Source organism: Sparus aurata, chromosome 6 (assembly GCF_900880675.1).
Source record: "Sparus aurata chromosome 6, fSpaAur1.1, whole genome shotgun sequence".
Lineage (NCBI taxonomy): Eukaryota > Metazoa > Chordata > Actinopteri > Spariformes > Sparidae > Sparus > Sparus aurata.
In genome coordinates this window covers 2,529,157-2,549,266 of record NC_044192.1, presented here as the reverse complement: position 1 = coordinate 2,549,266, position 20,110 = coordinate 2,529,157, and the positions used below count along the sequence as shown (strand labels likewise).

The window sequence follows — 20,110 nt, the reverse complement described above, 5'->3', positions numbered from 1 at the left end:
CTGCGAGCACGGATCTTTAGGGGGTAAAATAACACTGACAACCTCCAACAGTTCCTGGTGTCTGAGGAAAGTTCCCGCGGTGGAAACGCAGCTGATGTGATGAAGTCTGCAAACGTCTCACAGACACTTCAGACATCACAATCACAAACCAGTTTAGTACACATTTCTACCAGATCATAAATATATTCTACTGACCGTTTTGAAATAAAACAAAAAAACTTGCTTGCTTGCCTATAAATGATTTTGTTTTTGTGGCAGAACAGATGGATGATACTTCAGATCAGAACAGTTGATGCCTGAAACACTGACATGAAACTGACTCACAACAACACAACAAGATTACGTACAGAAGATTAAGTAGAAAGCTGCAGAAAAAACTCAAATAATAGATGTGAAATAGGAACACACACATACTAACAGAGGCTGCGTGTACGTGTGTGAGTGCAGACGACGAGGATCAATGAGATGGTTCGTGATATATCTGATACTTGTAAATAATGTCGCTCTTATCATGAGGAAAATCAATTCTTGTCATGCACGGCAGCTCGAGCACATAATCCATCTCCAGAGGTTTCCCTCCCTCCTCGTTCAATATTCAGCTCAATCTCCTGCTGCAGTTCTGGTCCCGATTCTGGATCTAACGCACGACACTGTTTGTGTTGCACCATCACTGAACTTCCCGCCTACAATTAAAAACCACACAGATTCTCCTCTCCATCGTGACTTAGTGTCGGCGTCACCAGAGGAGAGGGAGCGTGCAGAGAGGAGGCGAGGATGGAATAAGGAATCCTACTCCACCTAAATCTACGCCTGGCTGGGTGTGTTTCAGCACCGAGGACAGCAGCCAGCAGCTCTCAGGCTCCATCCTACTTTTAATCTTCGGGCGTCCTCACATCACGTGCTCACAAATACAACTTGATAGAAAAGAGTGTGAGCCACCGTCCTCTCACTGGAGATACTCAGACCACAGGACGGCTCTCATCAGTGTCCACCATCGATCTGCTGTTTCAAGACCAAAGAACGTCACTTTCTCTCCCACTGATGCTGTTTTTTGTTATTTTTATGAACCATAATTTGTGCCCATTAAGTGCAAATGTCCCTGGATGAATTGTTGATATTAGAATCTGTGTTGTTGCGTGTTGGTCTGAGCATGTTTGCATACATGTGCTCTGACTCAGTGGCGTGCACAGACTTTTTTAAGGGCAGGGGCGAAAAGAAGGGCAGAAAGAAGGGCATTTTAGTGCACATTTTGGCTCCAAAGAGGGCACTTTAGCACACATTTTGCTCGTTTTGGCTCCCAAGAGGTCAATTTAGCACTCGTTTTGGCTCCAAAGAGGGCACTTTAGCGCACATTTTGGTCCCAAGAGGGCATTTTAGTGTGCATTTTGGCTCCCAAGAGGGCACTTTAGCGCACATTTTGGCTCCCAAGAGGGCACTTTAGCACGCCTTTTGGCTCCCAAGAGGTCACTTTAGCGCGCATTTTGGCTCCCAAGAGGGCACTTTAGCACGCCTTTTGGCTCCCAAGAGGGCACTTTAGCATGCGTTTTTCAACAATTGGGCCACGAGGGGGGCAACCGCCCCCCCACCCCCCTCTTGTGCACACCACTGCTCTGACTGCGGCACCTCCTGCAGCGCCGGCAGCCAAGAGACGCCGACACAGAGAATAAAACATGGAGCTGCTCAGCGAGGCGTGGCTAACCTGAGCGCTCATGCTAATAGCTGCTAAACGTGCTCAAGTGAACTCGAGGGGCTTTCTCGAACCCTGCCGGGGTCTTTACTCCAATCTCTGATAATTTCCACAAACAAGATAATTTTTTAATAAGCAGTTTCTCCTCAATGAAAGACCAATTAACAAACTGCTTATGTGCAGAATTATAAAACACGCATTAATGACTCACTGGCTCGGCTTTTTTTTTTTAAAAAGCGTTACCCGCTAAATATTCAAAGTCAATGCTGATAATTAGTGCACAAGGCTGCTTCAGAGCCAGCTGCAGTGCAGATTAGCTGTTAGCAATTATGTGCTAAAAACAACAACAACACTGATAGAAGTGAAGCGTCCTCAGTCGTTTCAGTTTTAATGTTGCCTGAGTTTCTGCAGCGCTGCCACACCGGGTCTGTCGGGTCGCTGCTGATGACTTCACCCTGTGTTTAGTGGAATAATCCTCAGCTGCAAACACAACATCACATTACCAGCTCAGCTCTCTCTCTCTCTCTCTCTGTCTGCACTCTGCTGTCTCTTTGCTTCATGACATGCTCAGTAATATAAAGAAAACAGTCAGGAAGTCGTGAAGACGTTCAGCTGAGGTGATTCTACAGCAACTAAAAGGTTGATTGTAGATTTTTTTGGGTGTTTTTGTTGAAACTTTCTGTTCCTCATTCTACAGTTTGGGCTCAGAACGCACTCACTGGTTCAGAATGGGAGAAACCTGATCAACATGGTCTCACAACGCTGACAAACATCACAAAAACTAACTCAGCCAAGTCAATGATAATATATCTGACCTGAGATCTGCCAGCAGCTGGGACGCAGTGAAGACGGTCATAATAAACCAGATCTGATGGTGAACATTTACTTATTAACGTTTATTAACGGGGGGATGAAACTGTAACACGACACCGCAGATGATTCCCACCAGACCCATAGTTTAGGTTAGAGCTTTCAGGATAATTAATCAGCTGATGTGCATTTAGCATAATAAGCTGCTGGTTAATGTTTAATATGCTCCCTGGTGTGAGCGTAATCGTAACTCTTACCATCGTTATGATATAATCTGACTCGCTTCCTGTTTGTCATTGCTGACACACATGTAAATGCACCAGTTACACGTTGACCTCAATCCTTTGACCACAGGCAGGTTTTCATACATTAACATTACAGTAATGTAACTGCAGCACAACAACTGTCAGCGGCTCCCGATGACCTGCTTACAGTCTGGCGTCGAGGGAAACGAGCTGGATCTCAATTAGACGTGTTCCTCCTCTGAGAAAAGCTTTTATTTTACAGATGCTGTATGATTAAAGCTGCAGATCTGGGTCAGTAAACACTCACAGGAATGTTAAGTTGCTAAACGCCTCGCTGCGATCGTTCCGCATCTTCAAAGCTCCGATCCAGATGGTTTATAGGTTCAGACGCTTCAACCCAACAAACTGTGAGACATGAAAACCAGCTCAGATGCACCGCAGGTTAGAGTTTAATGGATATATCAGGTCCTGAACACGGAGCTCAGTCTCCATTTAGTCTTGACATTCACACCAAACATGGTCTATAACTTTCACACTACATGCTTTCACATCAGGAGGTGGAGGAGACAGTGGAGGAGAAGGTGGAGGAGATGGTGGAGGACAAGGTGGAGGAGATGGTGGAGGACAAGGTGGAGGAGATGGTGGTGACATCTTTACAAGCCACAAGGCTGCAAACATGCGACCACAGGGGTGAAACCTTCTCCCTGTGTTGGCTCTGTTCTCTGTCCTCTGTCCTCTTGATTAACGCTGTTAGGTTTGAGCCCTCTATAAAATCTACACAGGATAAGTGGATTAGAAAATGGTCAAGTTGAATCCAACGTGCAAAAACAGAGAGGCTCTCTACCTTCGAGCTGGATGACACATTTTAATGACTGTAATTTGATTTTAATGGCTGTAATCCAGCACGGAGGCTTCGAGACCTGCTGAAGCTTTGCACAAAGAAGGATCGCCGGTTTCCTGAAGTCATGCGGGAGAATCGCTGTACGATACGACACAAACCTCTTGAAAAAAAGCACTAAATTAGCAAAGAGAATCTGTGTGATGTGTGCTTGTTAGCTCGCCGCTTTGAGATGTGATTAAAAGGCCGACGTGGCACCCTGAGGACGGGGAGGCGGAGAGAAGGAGCAATGGGCCGAGAGCAGAAGCAATCAGCTTGATTTGCTGTCAGTTTCCACGGGCGGTGTGGATATTTCAGCATGCAGGATTCTGCTCGCCTTAATCGTTGGCCGGTGGGAGAGCGGCAGCGGAGCGGGGAGAGAGGAAACTCCTCAGAGACACGCTGCTAGCATGAATAGCTTCAGGCCGAAACACTAAAATGAAGTCTCTGCTGTCTTTGAGGGAAAGAAGGGCACAAAAACAAATTATCACACATGTCGAGTCTTTTTGGCTCGTAGCTTTTGCTTTTATAGAGCGACACAACAGCTGCAAGGCAACTCCTTTATCTCACAGTCATTTAATGGCTGTTAAGCTGAGCGAACACAGACAACGAGTGAATTATAATGTGGATGAAGTGAAGAGGGACTCACCGAGATTATATTTATGTTATTAAAGTTACATCTTATTTTCACACCGTGAAACTGTGTTAGACTCCCTCTGGAGAGATCAAGTTAGCAGACCGCTAATTTACGGAGTTTTATCAACCTCAGAAACGACCGCACGACAACAATACACTGCAGTAAATGGATCCAAATATAAACCGCCACCAAAAAGCCACAAATAATGCTCAGAACAGCACCAAACTTCAGCAACAGTACAAATAGGGTCTCAGCACATAGTCCGGGGCATCTAACCTCCGCTAGCTTAGCTGGATTTCTACTGAAAAGCTGACTAAATTTACCACTCTTCTGCAGCAGCTTCCTGTTGACGGGAAGTCCCGACGAGTCGATTACCGAGTGCAGTAGAGTTCCGCGGCTCATGGATGAAAATGTATGATTATGACTCCATGGAAAAGCAATCAAAGTTCATATGTGTCTTACCTGCCAGTTTATAACAGTTATTATCGAGAGCGGACAGGGAAAAGAACGGAATTGAGCATTTCTAACCGCACTCGGTAATCGTCGCGTCGGGACTTCCCCGACCCGGAAGCTGATGGAGGAGAGTTGAAATCTGTTTTTAGCTTCACAATAGAAATCCAGCTAAGCTAGCGGAGGTTAGATGCCCCGGACTATGTGCTGAGACCCTATTTGTACTGTTGCTGAAGTTTGGTGCTGTTCTGAGCATCATTTGTGGCTTTTTGGTGGCGGTTTATATTTGGATCCATTTACTGCAGTGTATTGTTGTCGTGCTGTCGTTTCTGAGTTTGATAAAACTCCGTAAATTAGCGGTCTGCTAACTTGATCTCTGGAGAGGGAGACTAAACAGTTTCACGGTGGATTAAACTTACACCAGAATATCCCTTTAAGATTTGATCCCCTGTGTTTGTTTGCTTTGCCGGGGAGACAAAGTCGACGTCCGGCAGGTCGCTCCATCATCTGGGTGGAGGCCTGATCGGAAGGCGACGCACAGATATTCTCCTACTGGATCTCTCAGAACACGAGCACACAGCGGTGACGGATGAGCGCCATTAAAAGCCGTTCAGGAGAAACAAAGTGGAAACAGACGAGGAACAAAAACAACAGATGAAGAAAACAAACGGTGCAGGTTTGACAGAAGAAGGACACACACACACCTGTCACTCTGACCCAGATTCATGCTGCTGCACGCCTGGTGTGTGTGTGTGTGTGTGTGTGTGTGTGTGTGTGTGTGTGTGTGTGTGTGTGTCTCCACTGACCTGACGAACATCAAATGTTACGTAAACCCGGTCGTATGAGTGTTGAGTCGTTATCTGGAGAATGTTTGTCTGTTTGAATCAGAAACTTTAACTGATTGTCTTTAAATGATGTTGTGATATTTAGTATATATCGCAATACACACATATATATACACATACACACACATTTTGAAATCTCCTCAAAAGCTCTTCACAAACGCGATCAAAAAACTAAATCAAAACTCACAAAATCTTCGACTACCTTCCTGAACACGTCCTGTTCAGTACTTTTATGAACACAGAGATTTCTGCTTAATCGTCATCAGTAATTTGGATATAATGACGAGTCTGAGATGATGTAAAGTCTCATATTATAATATAATGTTAAAGACAAACTCACACTCTGCTAACTGCCTTTGCTAGCTTGCAGTTTGAGTTAAAACATGAAGTGTGCTGAACAAAAGCTGCCGTGGGAACATTTCCTCCAGAACGACAACAAAGTCAAATGTAAAACGTTTGATTTTACTCTTCAGTTCAGTTCTGCTGGTACCGGGCTGTACCGCGTTAAAAGAGACACCCTGCTGTCACATAAATATGAGGAAATATTAGGAGATATTGCCAAATATAAGCTGCTGCTTTTAACTATGACAACAAATCCTCCGTCATCATCTTGTCGCTCGACTCTGCTGACTTTGGTGATGTGATAAGTGAAGTGTGACTCCTGCTACGCTAATGTGTAAATGTAAATGATGACAATGACAAAGTAGTGTAACTGGTGTGTGTTACTGCAGGACGCCTGATGTGTGCTGGTCCTGATGTGTGCTGGTTCTGATGTGTGCTGGTTCTGATGTGTGCTGGTCCTGATGTGTGCTGGTCCTGATGTGCTGCCAGTCAGTGTTAGAGAGGAGGGAGATCCAGCGAGCTAGCCCGGTCCAGCTAGCCCGGGCAGAGCAGTTAGCTCTGGACAGCTTCATGGATGCTGGCTGGGAGATGAAGTCCAGTGAGCTCACTGAGTCAATAAAGCACCAGACTGAACCAGCAGCGCCTCCTTTATTTCACATCATTTTGAGTTTCTTCTTTTCCCGGGTTTCTGCAGGTTTGAACAAGTCAAATTTAGACTTTTTAAGACCATTTTGAACTAAAATTAAGACCTACACAAAGTACGAAAAAGTGCATCCAAATCTTTTGCAAAAACGTTCAGCGACGGTGTTCAAAATCCAAAGCACCTCCGCAGAGTTCGGGTCGAGCAGAACTGGATGAACTTGGACCGGGAACTGGTGACAAAGGCGTACAGAAGTGTGTGATAGCGTGACTTCGCTTGAGACTTTTAGAAGCTAACTGGTGTTTTTCCGATTTTGTGCGAGACACCAGCGCTTTCACACCGAGTGTGCCCGGGTTGAAGGTCGTCTTGCAGAGCGTCGCTGAGCTTCAGATTCATTATGAGGTTCGGCTTTGAACCAACTGAATTCTGATTGTTCAAACCAACACAGTTGTAGCAGATTCCACTGTCGAAGTCTTTCAGGAACTTGTGAAGCGTACAGTGATAAATTCCGACCGGGCTGTTGGCAAAATGCCACTTAAATTCCTGATACTTCAGACTGAGAATCTCACCAACACATCCCCAAAACAAAACAAAATAAAGGTGGTGACAGAAGCGGTAAATGAACGTACATATTTAAGACTAATCTAATTTAAGACGTATATGCAAAATATGGGCGTGTTTAAGACTTTTTAAGGCCTAAAATTGAAATAAAATTTTTGACTTTTTAAGACCCGACAGAAACACTGTTTATATTCTACTAAAAGATATCTGTCATCTGTAGTTTGAAGGCCTCAGTTTGACATGATAAGAAGAGCCGGGCTGACTTCAGTTCACTGCTAGTTTGAATGTTATTTCTCGTCTCTTTGCATAACAAATCTAAATGAAACAGAATCACTGTTCACCCTGGAGCAGGTGCATGTCATGTCTGTTGAACTGTCCATCTGTCTCTCTCTCTCTGAGTCTGTCTGTCTGTCTGTCTGTCTGTCTGTGCGTGTTATCTGTGAGTGTGAGAACTGAGTGCTGTGCTGTGCAGCCCTGGGGGAGGTGAAGCTGCATTCAGGAGCCTCTATGGGCGCCACAAAGCTGCATTCATGCCACTGAATGGCTGTTTTCTACAACCAGGCACTAGTCATCCCAACTCCATTGGAACGCCTCTATGAGTTACCACTCTCCCTGCCTTGGTATGCACGGCCTCATCCAGCAAAAACACAAATGGTGGGATTAACAAAAAAAAGACACAAAACACACTTACATGGAAACACTGAGGGGATACGTGACTCTCCACTTTCAAAGGACCCTCAGTTCTCATCCCGTTCCTAACAGGGGTTTAAGGATTTCCTGTTTTCTTTCATCTCTTGTTGAACCTGCTCGGCCGTGACTCGACTTCCACATGTCACGGATCATTTACTGTCACCGTCAGGACAAAGTGCAGAAAGCGTCTTTTCTCAAACAGCAGAGATTTGCATGTGTGGAACAATATCGCAGATCACACGTTCATCATGTTTGATGATGAAACGCTCAGCTCTGTCAGTGCGCTCGCTTTAAACCTGCTTTACTTTCCCAGAATGCCTTTTGAGAAGCCCTGAAGACAGACAGGGACCACAGACAGAGCGGCAGGAGCTTCTCCCTGAAGGATAAGTTTGTTAATTCATGGCGAACATGACGGCGGCTCTGTGATTACAGCTGTGCTCCTTCTGTTGACGTCGTCACGCGGCTGCCACCTGTTTCAGAGCGGATGTTTCCTTTACAGTGTGACAAATCACGGCGCAGACTGAAGGCTTTTAAACGCATCACGCCTCATGTTCAACACTCACACTGTTCAAAGTGTACTGAAGAGGATTAGGGCCACATGTGAATTTTTTTTTTAGTTCTGACTTTAAAGTCTGAATTCAGAGATTAAAGACAGAATTCTGAGAAAAAAGTCAGAATTCTGAGAAAAAAGTCAGAAGTCAAATTTTTTTTTACATGTGCAGACTTCTGACTTTAATCTCTGAATTCTGACTTTTTTCTTAGAATTCTGACTTTAATCTCTGAATTCTGACTTTTTTCTTAGAATTCTGACTTTAATCTCTGAATTCTGATTTTTTCTCAGAAATCTGACTTTTTTCTCAGAATTCTGACTTTTTTCTCAGAATTCTGACTTTAATCTCTGAATTCTGACTTTTTTCCCAGAATTCTGACTTTTTTCTCAGAAATCTGACTTTTTTCTCAGAATTCTGACTTTAATCTCTGAATTCTGACTTTTTTCCCAGAATTCTGACTTTTTTCCCAGAATTCTGACTTTTTTGTCAGAAATCTGACTTTTTTCTCAGAATTCTGACTTTAATCTCTGAATTCTGACTTTTTTCCCAGAATTCTGACTTTTTTCCCAGAATTCTGACTTTTTTCTCTGAATTCTGACTTTAATCTCAGAATTCTGACTTTAATCTCTGAATTCTGACTTCAATCTCAGAATTCTGACTTTTTTCCCAGAATTCTGACTTCAATCTCAGAATCTCAGAACTAAAAGAAAATTCACATGTGGCCTCAGTCCTTTTCCTTAAAAGTGAAACAGTCTACAAAGAGCAATTTTTATAGTTCCCTCCCCACGCTGTAGCACGGTCAGACCGCGGCACTGCTGTCCGGGTGTCATGGCTGCCAGCGTGCAGCTCTGTCAGCTGTGATGTAACTCTGATATTTGATGTTGAAAGGCTGCTCGCAGAGGAAATCAAGAGGCCTCAGCGTGCAGCCACAGCTGGAGTCTAATGAAGGTATCAAGCAGCAGAAAAATAACACAGCTTCTCATTCAAATTCAGGTAATGTCTCTTTCCAATTAACAGAGTGCCGGAGTCATGATTCCACACATTGACTTCCTGTCAGCAGGAACTCCCACGGCAAACACCGGTGCACACTTCAGCCTGATCGGTCAGTTGGAAAGGCCCGGGCAGCTGTCAGTCGATAGCGCTGACTGTTCAGGAGGAGGAGGAGGAGGAGGAGGAGGAGGACTGGCACCTCAGTTTAAATCCTTATGCTAATTCTGTTGGACTGTTGCGAGTCGGGATTGTTTTTCACACCAAGCCTGCGATGCACAGGAAGTACGCTGAGTGGACGCTTCACTGCACGACAATGTTCAGGTTTCCTTTTATACGTGAGTCGACCACACAACACTCAGACTACATGTTTATTATTGAGGTTGTAGTTTGAGTTGGAGTTGAGCTTGATGACACCTGATGTGAAGTGTTTCTAATGTTTTGTCCACCTCATGATGGATCGCTCGGTTGTTTAATCAGCTGATCGCAGAGAAATCAGCTGATGTGTTTGTATTCTGCGTCTCTTACAGATATTTATCACAAGTGTTCAATAATCTGAGGGCTCACTGCCAAAAACATGTGCATATTCTCCAATATATCAATATCAGAACTTCACTTCTTATTTTTGATATCGGCCCCAAATTAAAAAACACATTTTAATATAATGCAGTCGAGTTCAACACCACTAACTGTCCAATAATAAACATTTAGAAAGTTTTAATAAAAATTATCCATTACACGCTGCAGAGCTGAGGCACTGGTCTGTTTCAGGTTGTACAGGTGCAATAACTTGATAATGTGTTTGTATACTTCTGACTCAGGAAGCATTGATCAGCTGTCGTCCTGATTATTAGGGACGGACCGAAGAACGCACTGATCAATATCAAAATGTTTTCGATTATCAGCATCAGTGTTTTTTTGTTTCTTTTTGTTGTCAATCTCAAAATGTGATGCAACATCCTCTCACTGAGTCCCGCCCACAACATATCTGATTGATCACATATCAGAAGTAACAGCCAATCAACACGCAATAATCTCAATCTGCAAAGAATCTCAAGTCTCTGAATAAATGTTGTAGAGAAGAAGTATAAAGTAGCAGGTACAGTAGTGGAGTAAACTACAAGCTTTACATTTTGAAGCTGACGCCCTGAGACGAGGTGCTGACTGTGATGTGCACCAGAAGGACGTTCTGATCACTGAACCTTCATTAGAATACATCCCAGAACACAAATCTGTACAAACTAAAGAGAAGGCTGCAGCACAAAACACAAAAAGGATAGAAAAGCTTGGGGTGGAAACAGACGGCAGAGAAAACAGGAAGAGAGAGAGAGAGAGAGAGAGAACCAACAACCCTCATCTGAACACTCTGCAGTGTAACACAGGCTGCTGGAGACTCACCTGCACGTCCCAACAACACACACACCTCCACCTGATACACAGAATATCACAACAACAACAACAGCAGCAGACTGTCAGCTGCAGCTAACAACTACTGTCATCACAGACTGACATCCTCAAAAGGAAAAGAAACCAGAAGATATTCACATTCAAGAAGCTGCAAACAGAATGAATTCAACACTGTAGCTGACATGCAAACAGGTGATGCTCTCAGCTGAGGTGTGCTACTGCTGCTCCACATCATCACATCTGTTTCATTTCCCCAATTCCACATCTGGTGCAACCAAACAGACCCAGAAACCTCAGTGTGCACCTCCACGTGTACACAGGAGGCCTGCTGTAAAGACTAAACATCTCCAACACAGATTAAATACAGATCAAACCAAGAGGCCCAGTGTCAGGTGCACACACACACACACACACACGCACACACACACACGCACACACACACACACACACACACACACACACACACACACACACACACACACAGGTGGAGGACTGTGACACAGGAAGTGCTGTAAAGTCCACACAGAGGCCTCAGACTCCACCACAGCTGACCACACTGAACCTTCAGAGTCCAGAAGCAGCAGACTGAATCTCATGTTCTGAATGTGGTGCTGTGACAACTCACGTTAACCCAGCTGCACATCAGGCCCCGTGCACACACACACACACACACACACACACACACACACACACACACACACTGCTGCAGACAAACACACACATCCACTCACCAACTCCGATCTTCTCGTCCTCCGTCGGCGTCCACATCGTGTCCCGGTGCACAAACAGCAAAAATCCCCGAGGAAGAAAAAAAAAAATCACCCGATGCGTCGCTTCATGGAAATCCCACTGATGTGTCACCAGAGAGGGGGAGACAGGAGGGAGACAGGAGGGAGACAGAGGGGGGAGGACCGCAGAGAGAAAGTTTACTCCGGCTGCTCTCTGGAGGAATAATCACTGTTCAGGTGTGGACGCTGAACCAGCTGCAGCTGTTCGGACCAGGAGCGGATTATATAATGTTGGATATCATGTCAGGTTTGGAGTGACGCATGGCGCGGAGCGTGTGTCCATCTCCTCCTGCAGAACAACACGGGGGGATGAGAGGAGGAGAGGAGGAGAGACAGAATATCTGTACAGCAGCAGGAGGAGGAGGAGGTCAGGACAGGACGGTGCCGATGAAACCCACAGGTCCTGTTCGGAGCCGAGCTGTCAGAGAGCGCACGACACTCCGAGTCCGCACCGTCAGATCAGCGCCGCGTCCCCGTCAAGTTGAGCCCAGCCGTCCGTCGCCCTGCAGGGATCCTTCTGAGTCAGAGCCGCATCTCCTCAGCCTCTCTCCGCTCCGCACTCCTTCTCGTTTAACACCGACACACGCATCCCTCCTCCGGCCGGCCGATGTCAGCGCGCTGCAGCCGCGAAACTTGTTGTGGAGAGACGAGGAGACACGAGAGTCCGGTCGGTTCTGTGTCCGGTGACGGTATGAACCGACCAGCAGGGAGAGAGAGAGAGAGAGAGCGAGAGAGAGAGAGAGGCAGAGAGAGCGAGAGAGAGAGAGTCGTGCGCAGCAGCAGGAGGCTACATCAGTTTAAGAGGATCAGGCGAATGAAAAGCCCTCAGATGGAGAGGGAGGTGTGTGTGTGTGTGTGTGTGTGTGTGTGTGTGTGTGTGTGCGTACGTGTGTGTGTGTGTGTGTGTGTTGGTCCGCTGCACCACCCGGTCGTTAAAGGTTATCATTGGTGCCATGACGCGCGTGCAAAATTGGCACATAGCGGTTCATTTGGACGCGTGCACACATGAGTGACGTAGGAACAAAAAACATACATACATACACACACACACACACACACTGAACGAGTGTTGGTTGTTTACAAAAAGTAACGCGTTACAGTGATGTATTTATTGATATTGCAAATATTTCACGTTACTGATCATATTCCAGTAATATATTACCACAGTTACGTGACGTAACGCGTTACAATCCACGTCACCGACCGAAGTGACGCGTTATTGTTGTTGTTGTTTTTTTAAGGATCCATATTAATATCGGTTCTGTGTGTTTTAATACAGCCGAGCCCAGAAGTTCTGTTCAGTCTGTGTGAGTGAAATGAGCCTGATGATGATGATGATGATGATGATGATGAAACATAATTTACTGTAATAAGTAATAAGTTACTCTACGCAGACAGTAATTAATGCCTAATATATAACTTTAAAATGAAGGTAACTAATATGTAAAGTAACGCTGTCACCATGACACCACAGTGACATCATCTCTGTGACGGTGTGTGTGTGTGTGTGTGTGTGTGTGTGTGAAACAGGCCTGTCTGTTGTGTGTGTATTGCGCCACCATGTGTTTGTTGTGGGGCAGCACAGTGTTGTGTACCTGGTGTGTTGTCATCACGAGCTCATGATGTAACCATGGTGACGTGGTGATGAAAACACCGTGTAGATGATGAAGACTCTTCAGTTCTGTATGTGTATTTACAGAATACTTTTTATCCTATAGTTCTATTATTACATATTTGCTTTTAACTTGTTGTCAGTTTCCTTCCTCCACCTGTCAGCTGCTGTCACAGGGAACTTCTGATCGATCAATAAAGTCTGAATCTGAACTGGTTTAGTCTTCATGTGTGTGTGTGCACGTGTTTACTGCACGTTGTCTCAATGGTGAAATAAAACTTCCATGCAGAGGAAAGTCACATCAGTCACATGAAGTTATTTATTAAGTTTTTGAATAAAAAAACTAATTAATAATACTTTCATACATTTACAGAAAATTAAAGATGAATTTGGAGTTTTGTTTTCATCCCTGTATAAATCAGAACATGGTATAAAGTTTAGTGTAGCGGAGAGATTCATAACAGATGCTTAAAGTTTATTGTTTGCTGCAGCACCGAGAAAACTACGGAAAAGAAATCCAGAAAGAAAAAGAAAGAGATAAAATACATGAACATTTCATTCACAATTTCCAAACCCACTTTCAATAGAAAGATAAAAGATACATTTATTGGAAAACGTCTACAATCATTATTAAACTCGAGGATAGAGTAAGTAAAGTAGAAGCCCAAATTCGAGTTACACACACCTCGTTCCACTAGACTTTAAAATAAAGTGTCTTGGATCTCAGACACTCAAACATGCAGTCATTCATAAATTGATAATTGTTTTCTTTCTTTTGATCAAAAGTTTGTGATTTCCAGCTGATGTTGATGTTTTTATAATGATTGAGCGTTTGTGTACAGATAGATAACTTTAATAATCCCTGAGAGGAAATGATGTATAATTGTTATATATTTAATTCCAATGTCCTGGTTATGTTAATGAAATAAAATCATAGATCCATCGTAGATTCACATTTTGATGTTTGCTCATATTTGAAAGTAAGAAACAGAAAATGAAATCAAAACAAACAGCAGAAAATAAAATAAACATGTTTTTAGAAAGATGACAGCAGGAGCAGCATGTGCAACCTCACAGGTAAAATTCAGTGAACACAAAAGTCATCTTTATCTCTACCTGCTCTGTTCCACTGTCACACACACCTTCAGTGGTAATATCTTCAGGTTATCCACACTGAAAATGTATGGAAACATCTTCTCAGTGAAAGTGTGTGTGAAGGTGTGTATGTGTGTGTCAGTGTCAGGATCAGAGAACGACAGCTTTCCTCTGTTCCAGTTCAGATTCACTCTGATCCTCTGGAGCTTCTTCTCAACTACGAGAACAGTTACTGGAGTTGATGGTGAGTGTGCTGAGTATTTACCTTTGTATAACTGAATACTCCAGAATCCAGACCACATGTTACCCTTCCTCTGGACAGACTCTGCAGACACACCCAGTAACCAGTGTGTACTGTCTCTAACCTCGACATCCCAGCTGTGAGTCCCTGAGTTAAAGCCCTCAGAGCCCAGGACAGAATAGAAATCAAACCTCTCTGGATTATCAGGAAGCTTCTGTCTCTCTCCTCCTCTCACACTGCTCAGATCTTCAGACAGGATGAGGTTCAGCCCAGCAGTGTTTGGGTCCAGAACCACAGGAGTGTAGGAGACCATGTCCTTCATCTTGTTCCAGATGTTGAAGCTCAGGTTGCCCAGGTGTTTGGCCTGGTCTATCAGAGCTCCTGAGGGCAGCTGTGGATCCTCCAGCAGGGGGCGCTGCTGGACTCTTTCCACTGCAGCCTTGTAGTTGTGCAGGAATGAGACGTCTTCAGCTCTCAGCTCCTCCTCTGTGGCTCTGACTGTGTGTGAAAGAGCTGCTATCTCTCTGCTCAGAGCCTCCATCTTCTCCTTCATCATCTGACTCTTCTGCTCCTCTTCCTCCCTCAGTGCAGCCATCCTGGCCTCCTCTTCCTCTTCTAGAAACTGCTGCAGCTTCTTAAACTGATCCTTAATCTGCCTCTCTGTGTGTCGGGCCTGGACCTTCATGTGTTCTGCTGTCTGATCAAACTTCACTTTAACTTCTTCAAAAACCTTTAACTTCTTCTTTAAAGGCTCCAGAGTTTCTTCAAGTTTCTTCTTGTGTTGTTGTGCAGCTTCATTGATGGGTCTGAATCTGTGGTTGGTGTGTTGTTCTGAGTCTCTGCAGACGACACACACCGGCTGCTGATGGTCCAGACAGAAGAGTTTGAGTTTCTCAGAGTGCAGACTGCAGAAGTCCTCTGAAGCTCTCTGGACTCTGAAGGCTTCACACAGGTTCTTTATGACCAGACTAACAGGTGGATGATGCTTTGAAGATCTTCTCTTACAAACTGGACACTCCTGTGTTTGTTTCTGTCTCCACCAGCTCTGCAGACAGTCTTTACAGAAGCTGTGGCTACAGGACAGAACAACAGGCTCTCTGAAGACGTCCTGACAGACCGGACAGCAGAGATCCTCCTCTGATCTGGAAGCCATTTAGTCTCTGAGTGAAGCTGAAAACACAGCAGACAGAAAGTCCAGTCAGTCACGTCTCTGCTCACTCCTCTAATAACAGCACTGAACTTTACTTTCACTTTGAGTTGTGTTTCAGTCAAACTCACCTTCAGTGTGTGAGTGTCTGCAGGGTGAAGAAGTGCTGCTGAGTGTAGTTTTTCTCTCTTATAGCTGAACTCACTCAGAAGACGCTCTTCTTGTTGGACTTTGTTCTGATGGTGAAGTTGATCGTCTCTGTCTGTGTGTCTCTGTAATGAGGAAGAACAACAGACTGTTTCCTGGTTTGTTCACAGGTGAGTGTGTTGAGGGGCGGAGCTCTGTCAGACGTCTTCTGTTAAAGGAGACCTGTGTAGTTTTAAAGAATTTCAAATCCAACCGTCCTTATTTACAATATTAATGAGGTATACAAACTCTGAAATATGTATTTTCTCCATAAGTGAATAAACAAGCTGTTCTCAGAGGAAGAAAAGGTCCCAGAACACTGTGTGAAGCTAGAAAGGTGGCAGGGTCCGCCACATATAAACAAAGTAAAACAGTATGAAACTGTGTTTTCCTTTAAGGTCAGTTTGTTTATTCAATGAAGATCTTTGTCTTCTGATGAACATTTCTTCCATTAAACTACAGAATGCTCCTTTAAATGTTGTAGCTTCACAGCTAACACAGGGACGTGTTTCAGTCAGTACAGATTTATTGCTGGATGTTGTTGTGGTTTATTGTCCTCCTCAGCCACCATAGCATTGTGTACAAGTGGGCACGTGATCCAACACGCTCAATCTGCCAAAAGGCCACACACGAGGCCCAACTACTGCCAACAACTGGGCCACAGACGCTCCAGACGTTGGTGTGTGAGTGTGTCAGAGCTGTATGGAGAGCCGCTGTGATCCACTGTGGCAGGATTTAAGAAATACTGAGGTCACGCCTCTCCACCTCCACCCGACCCATCCACTGCTACATCTGCATTTTAAACATTTTCACAGGTACTATAATTACTTAGGAAATAATGTCAGAGCCAAGAAATGGATGGGAATTGGACTTACATTAAACAGAAGATAAATCATGAGGCTGGTGTTGAAATAACTATTTTCAGTTCAGTTTCTCACTGCATTGAAACCTTCATTGTCAAACACATTGATCAGAGGAGCAGAACTGCAGCAGCTGGACATTCTGGAGTCAGGACCGCTGTTTACCTGAAGTACTGTCCACTGAACACCTTGTTTTCACTGTTTTATACTTAAAAACATTAAAGTACAGCAGCAGGTGTTAAATCATTGAGATGAAACACAACAGCCAAGAAAATACAAATCCTGATACAGACATGATTCATACACTGACAGCTAGGGATGGGTACCGAATTCGGTACTTTTATTGGTACCGACCGAATTCCCCCCGAAGTACCGAGTATCGATTCACGTGAAGTCAATCGGTACCACATTTCGGTACCTGAACGCACCTTCACGGGCGTCAGTAAGAGCGGAAGTCGCGGCGTAAAGCACGTTGCATTCTCTGTCAGAAAGGCAACAAATGTGTCTTCAAAATAAGAGCTTTACATTGCACCCCATTGGAATTTAGAACTGGGTTCTTAGCGAAGAGCTTTTAATTTGAAAGTATAGACCGGTAGTAGCTTGCTGCTACAACAAGAGGCGGACAACGAAGCAGTGTGGCCAACTTGGCGACTTTCTCGCTGGATTTAGCGACTTTTCAGACCCTCTTAGCGACTTTATTTCTAAAAAGCGACAAGCGACAAATTTAGCGACTTATTCAGATCATCAGGGGAAAGGCGAGAAATATATGATATTGTAATATGCTGCTCAGAGTCATCGCAGTCCACGGCTCCTCTGCAGCAGCGCCGGGGTCTCTCCCGTCTCTCACGGCTGCGCAGTCGGCAGGCCGGTGTGTGTGTGTGGGGCCGGCTGGGGCAGCAGGAGCGGATTCCGCGGCTGCTCGCGCTGTGGATTTGAGACCGGATAGCTGCCGTTTACTCTGTTTTCATCTGTTCATTCTCTGACTTCTTAGTCTTTCGCGGTTCCACTGGTACTTTACCAGTGATAGGATGCTGAGTCTAGATCTTCTCTCTCACTCTTTATCTCCAGATTAGGATGTTCCTCTATCTTGTAAAAATGCACATAGTTCGTTTGATCTTCTCCCTCCCTTTACTGTTGTTACTTCAAATATGCTTGTCTCTGTAGTGAGTTTGTGATTATTTGGTAAAGATTTCTCTATAAACCTTTTGTATATGGTTTAAAATAATGTCCCTCTCACTGCATGAGACACAACCAGTAAGATATATGCAAATTGGTACGTGATTACGTCATCAATATGTAAATGAGCGTGTGACGTCATCTAGCGACTTTTGGAGCTAGTGCTAGCTACTTTCATTGGCAAAGAGTTGGCAACACTGCAACGAAGACAGCTACAGAGACCGAGGAGACGCTAGCATCTCCTGGATCTCAGCGGCTGTCCAGCTGCTCATCTTGAGACGCGGATGAAGTGATGGACTGACTGCTGTGATCAGCTGTTTCCTGGTTTTAAAACTCCCCGGCTGTTGCTCGCACTATAGACACATATATACATAGACGCCTCATTGAGCGCTGGACCGTACGTCGACGTCGCCGCTATATTGGAGGAGGCAGCTCAGCCCCGTGAACTAATACGAGTCAGTGAAGTGAACTTTATAAAGCTCACTTCTACAAAGTGCCATAAGTTAATGCTCCTCATTTACACATTCACACACGTATGTTCACGATATATTCAGGAAACAGATACGAACCAAAAACAACGTAACGTTCTTTGATGACTATAAACATGAACTACTCCTTATATGTTCAGTCTACAGGTCCGCACCAAACCACAATATGTATTTTTATAATGTTTTTACCAGTGTTTATAGCTGCTAACGTATGTAACGCTGTTACTGTGATAATACAAGACAGTAAAATATTTAATCTGTGTCTATAAAAACCAGATCCTGACATGTAAATATGACATCTTTCTACCATTCGGTCAACTTGTTTAATTAAATTAGTTTAAGTATAGATAACTGACTTCATATGAATCAGAAATACTTCATTGATGCCCGACGAGAAACTGCAGCATTACAGATGCTCCCATTCAAAGTCAAGAATATGCAGAAAAATAGTACTACTACTACTAATAATAATAATAATGGTAATAATAATAACCAAAACTATATATGGTGCATATTTATAACAGTAGCCCACTGCAACTTTACTATTTTTTTTACTATAATTAAATGTTATTTTATACAATATCATATGTTATAATGTTCTTTCATGGAGTATATCTCTATTCTGCTGAAAAAAAGAAAGCAGGTTCACTGCTGCTGCAGTTTCTTATCTTGATTTGCAGACTTTGTTAATTTTTTGTCGCCATGATTGTAATTATTAGTACTTAGATCATCAAAAATCAAGCATAATGTGACCATGGATTGACACGTCAACAAATATTCAAAATTCAGAAGTTTTGACTGTTTTTTTATATACAAAATAACGTTAATTACCACACATACACGCAAAAAGGTACCAAAAACCGGTACCGATATGTACCGGTACCAATTCGCAGGTACCGAGTATTGGTACCGTATCGGTTCAAATGTGAAAGGTACCCATCCCTACTGACAGCAGAAGCTGCCATGTAAGCTGCCAACCTGCTCATCAGGAGCCATTTGGGGGTTTTATAGCCTCCCGCCGACCGAGCAGGCTAACTTCCGGTTTAGCGCCTGGATAACTTCCGGTTTAGCGTCGGGCTAACTGGAATGAAGATAAAATAATTTTATCGTGTGGCACTTATAGATTTTCCAAATGTTATTGGACAGAATTACTTAAATGCTGATAATGAAACGAGTCATGTCTCGGACGTTGTGACGCTCAAAAACTCGTGTTTGCCGTTTTACAGCTCCTTCTTTCACAATGTTAGCTTACTGGAAAAAGTAGTTTTTGGCCACAGTGCATCATGGGATGATGAGATTACAGTTTGGCCCATAAGAAAACTGGCTTCAGAGTCTGGTGCTGTTCCTCGTACACATAATAATATCAGTAATAAACTGATAATAATAATAATAATAATAATAATAATAATAATAATGTTCCCAGATTGTTACATCTTTTCCCAAACATCACTTCTTGATACGTGTTCCTACATGTCAGCCTGTGTTTCTGTCCATTCTCTTCTGCTGCGTTGTCAGTACAAAGAATCACACTGTAAATTATGAAGAATGACACGATGCATTTCCAGACTTTTACAAACTTTATTCCACTCTTTCCAGAAGTAATAGAATGATTAGGTCTGTGTCATAGCCCTGGCTCAGAGAGCAAGACAAAGTGGGAGACCACACACTTTTAAAGCAACTTTAAATTAAATCTTTATTTTTAAATGTAACCCAAAACAACATAATAAAGAAGTCTGTAATCTGTAAGGTCAGTAGTGTATGCAGTGTTGTTTGTAAGTGAGGTGTGGT

The 20,110-nt window shown here is 43.8% G+C and overlaps 2 protein-coding genes across 2 annotated transcripts in view; both read right to left on the bottom strand.

Moving 5' to 3' along the window:
• Positions 1-12,354, bottom strand: part of LOC115582774 (dedicator of cytokinesis protein 3-like) — a 391,011-nt gene extending 378,657 nt beyond the window's left edge. The window contains exon 1 of the mRNA XM_030418974.1: positions 11,461-12,354. Within this exon, the coding sequence (XP_030274834.1) occupies positions 11,461-11,497 (37 nt within the window). The 5' untranslated portion in view covers positions 11,498-12,354. The remainder of the gene's footprint in view (positions 1-11,460) is intronic.
• A 1,071-nt stretch (positions 12,355-13,425) lies between these two features.
• On the bottom strand, positions 13,426-15,985 carry LOC115582645 (E3 ubiquitin-protein ligase TRIM39-like). Its single transcript, XM_030418719.1, has 2 exons — positions 15,744-15,985; positions 13,426-15,635 (listed from the first exon to the last, which is right to left on the bottom strand). The coding sequence occupies exon 2, from the start codon at positions 15,616-15,618 to the stop codon at positions 14,242-14,244; it is 1,377 nt and encodes a 458-aa protein (XP_030274579.1). The 5' UTR covers positions 15,619-15,635; positions 15,744-15,985; the 3' UTR covers positions 13,426-14,241.
• Positions 15,986-20,110: the final 4,125 nt, after the last annotated feature.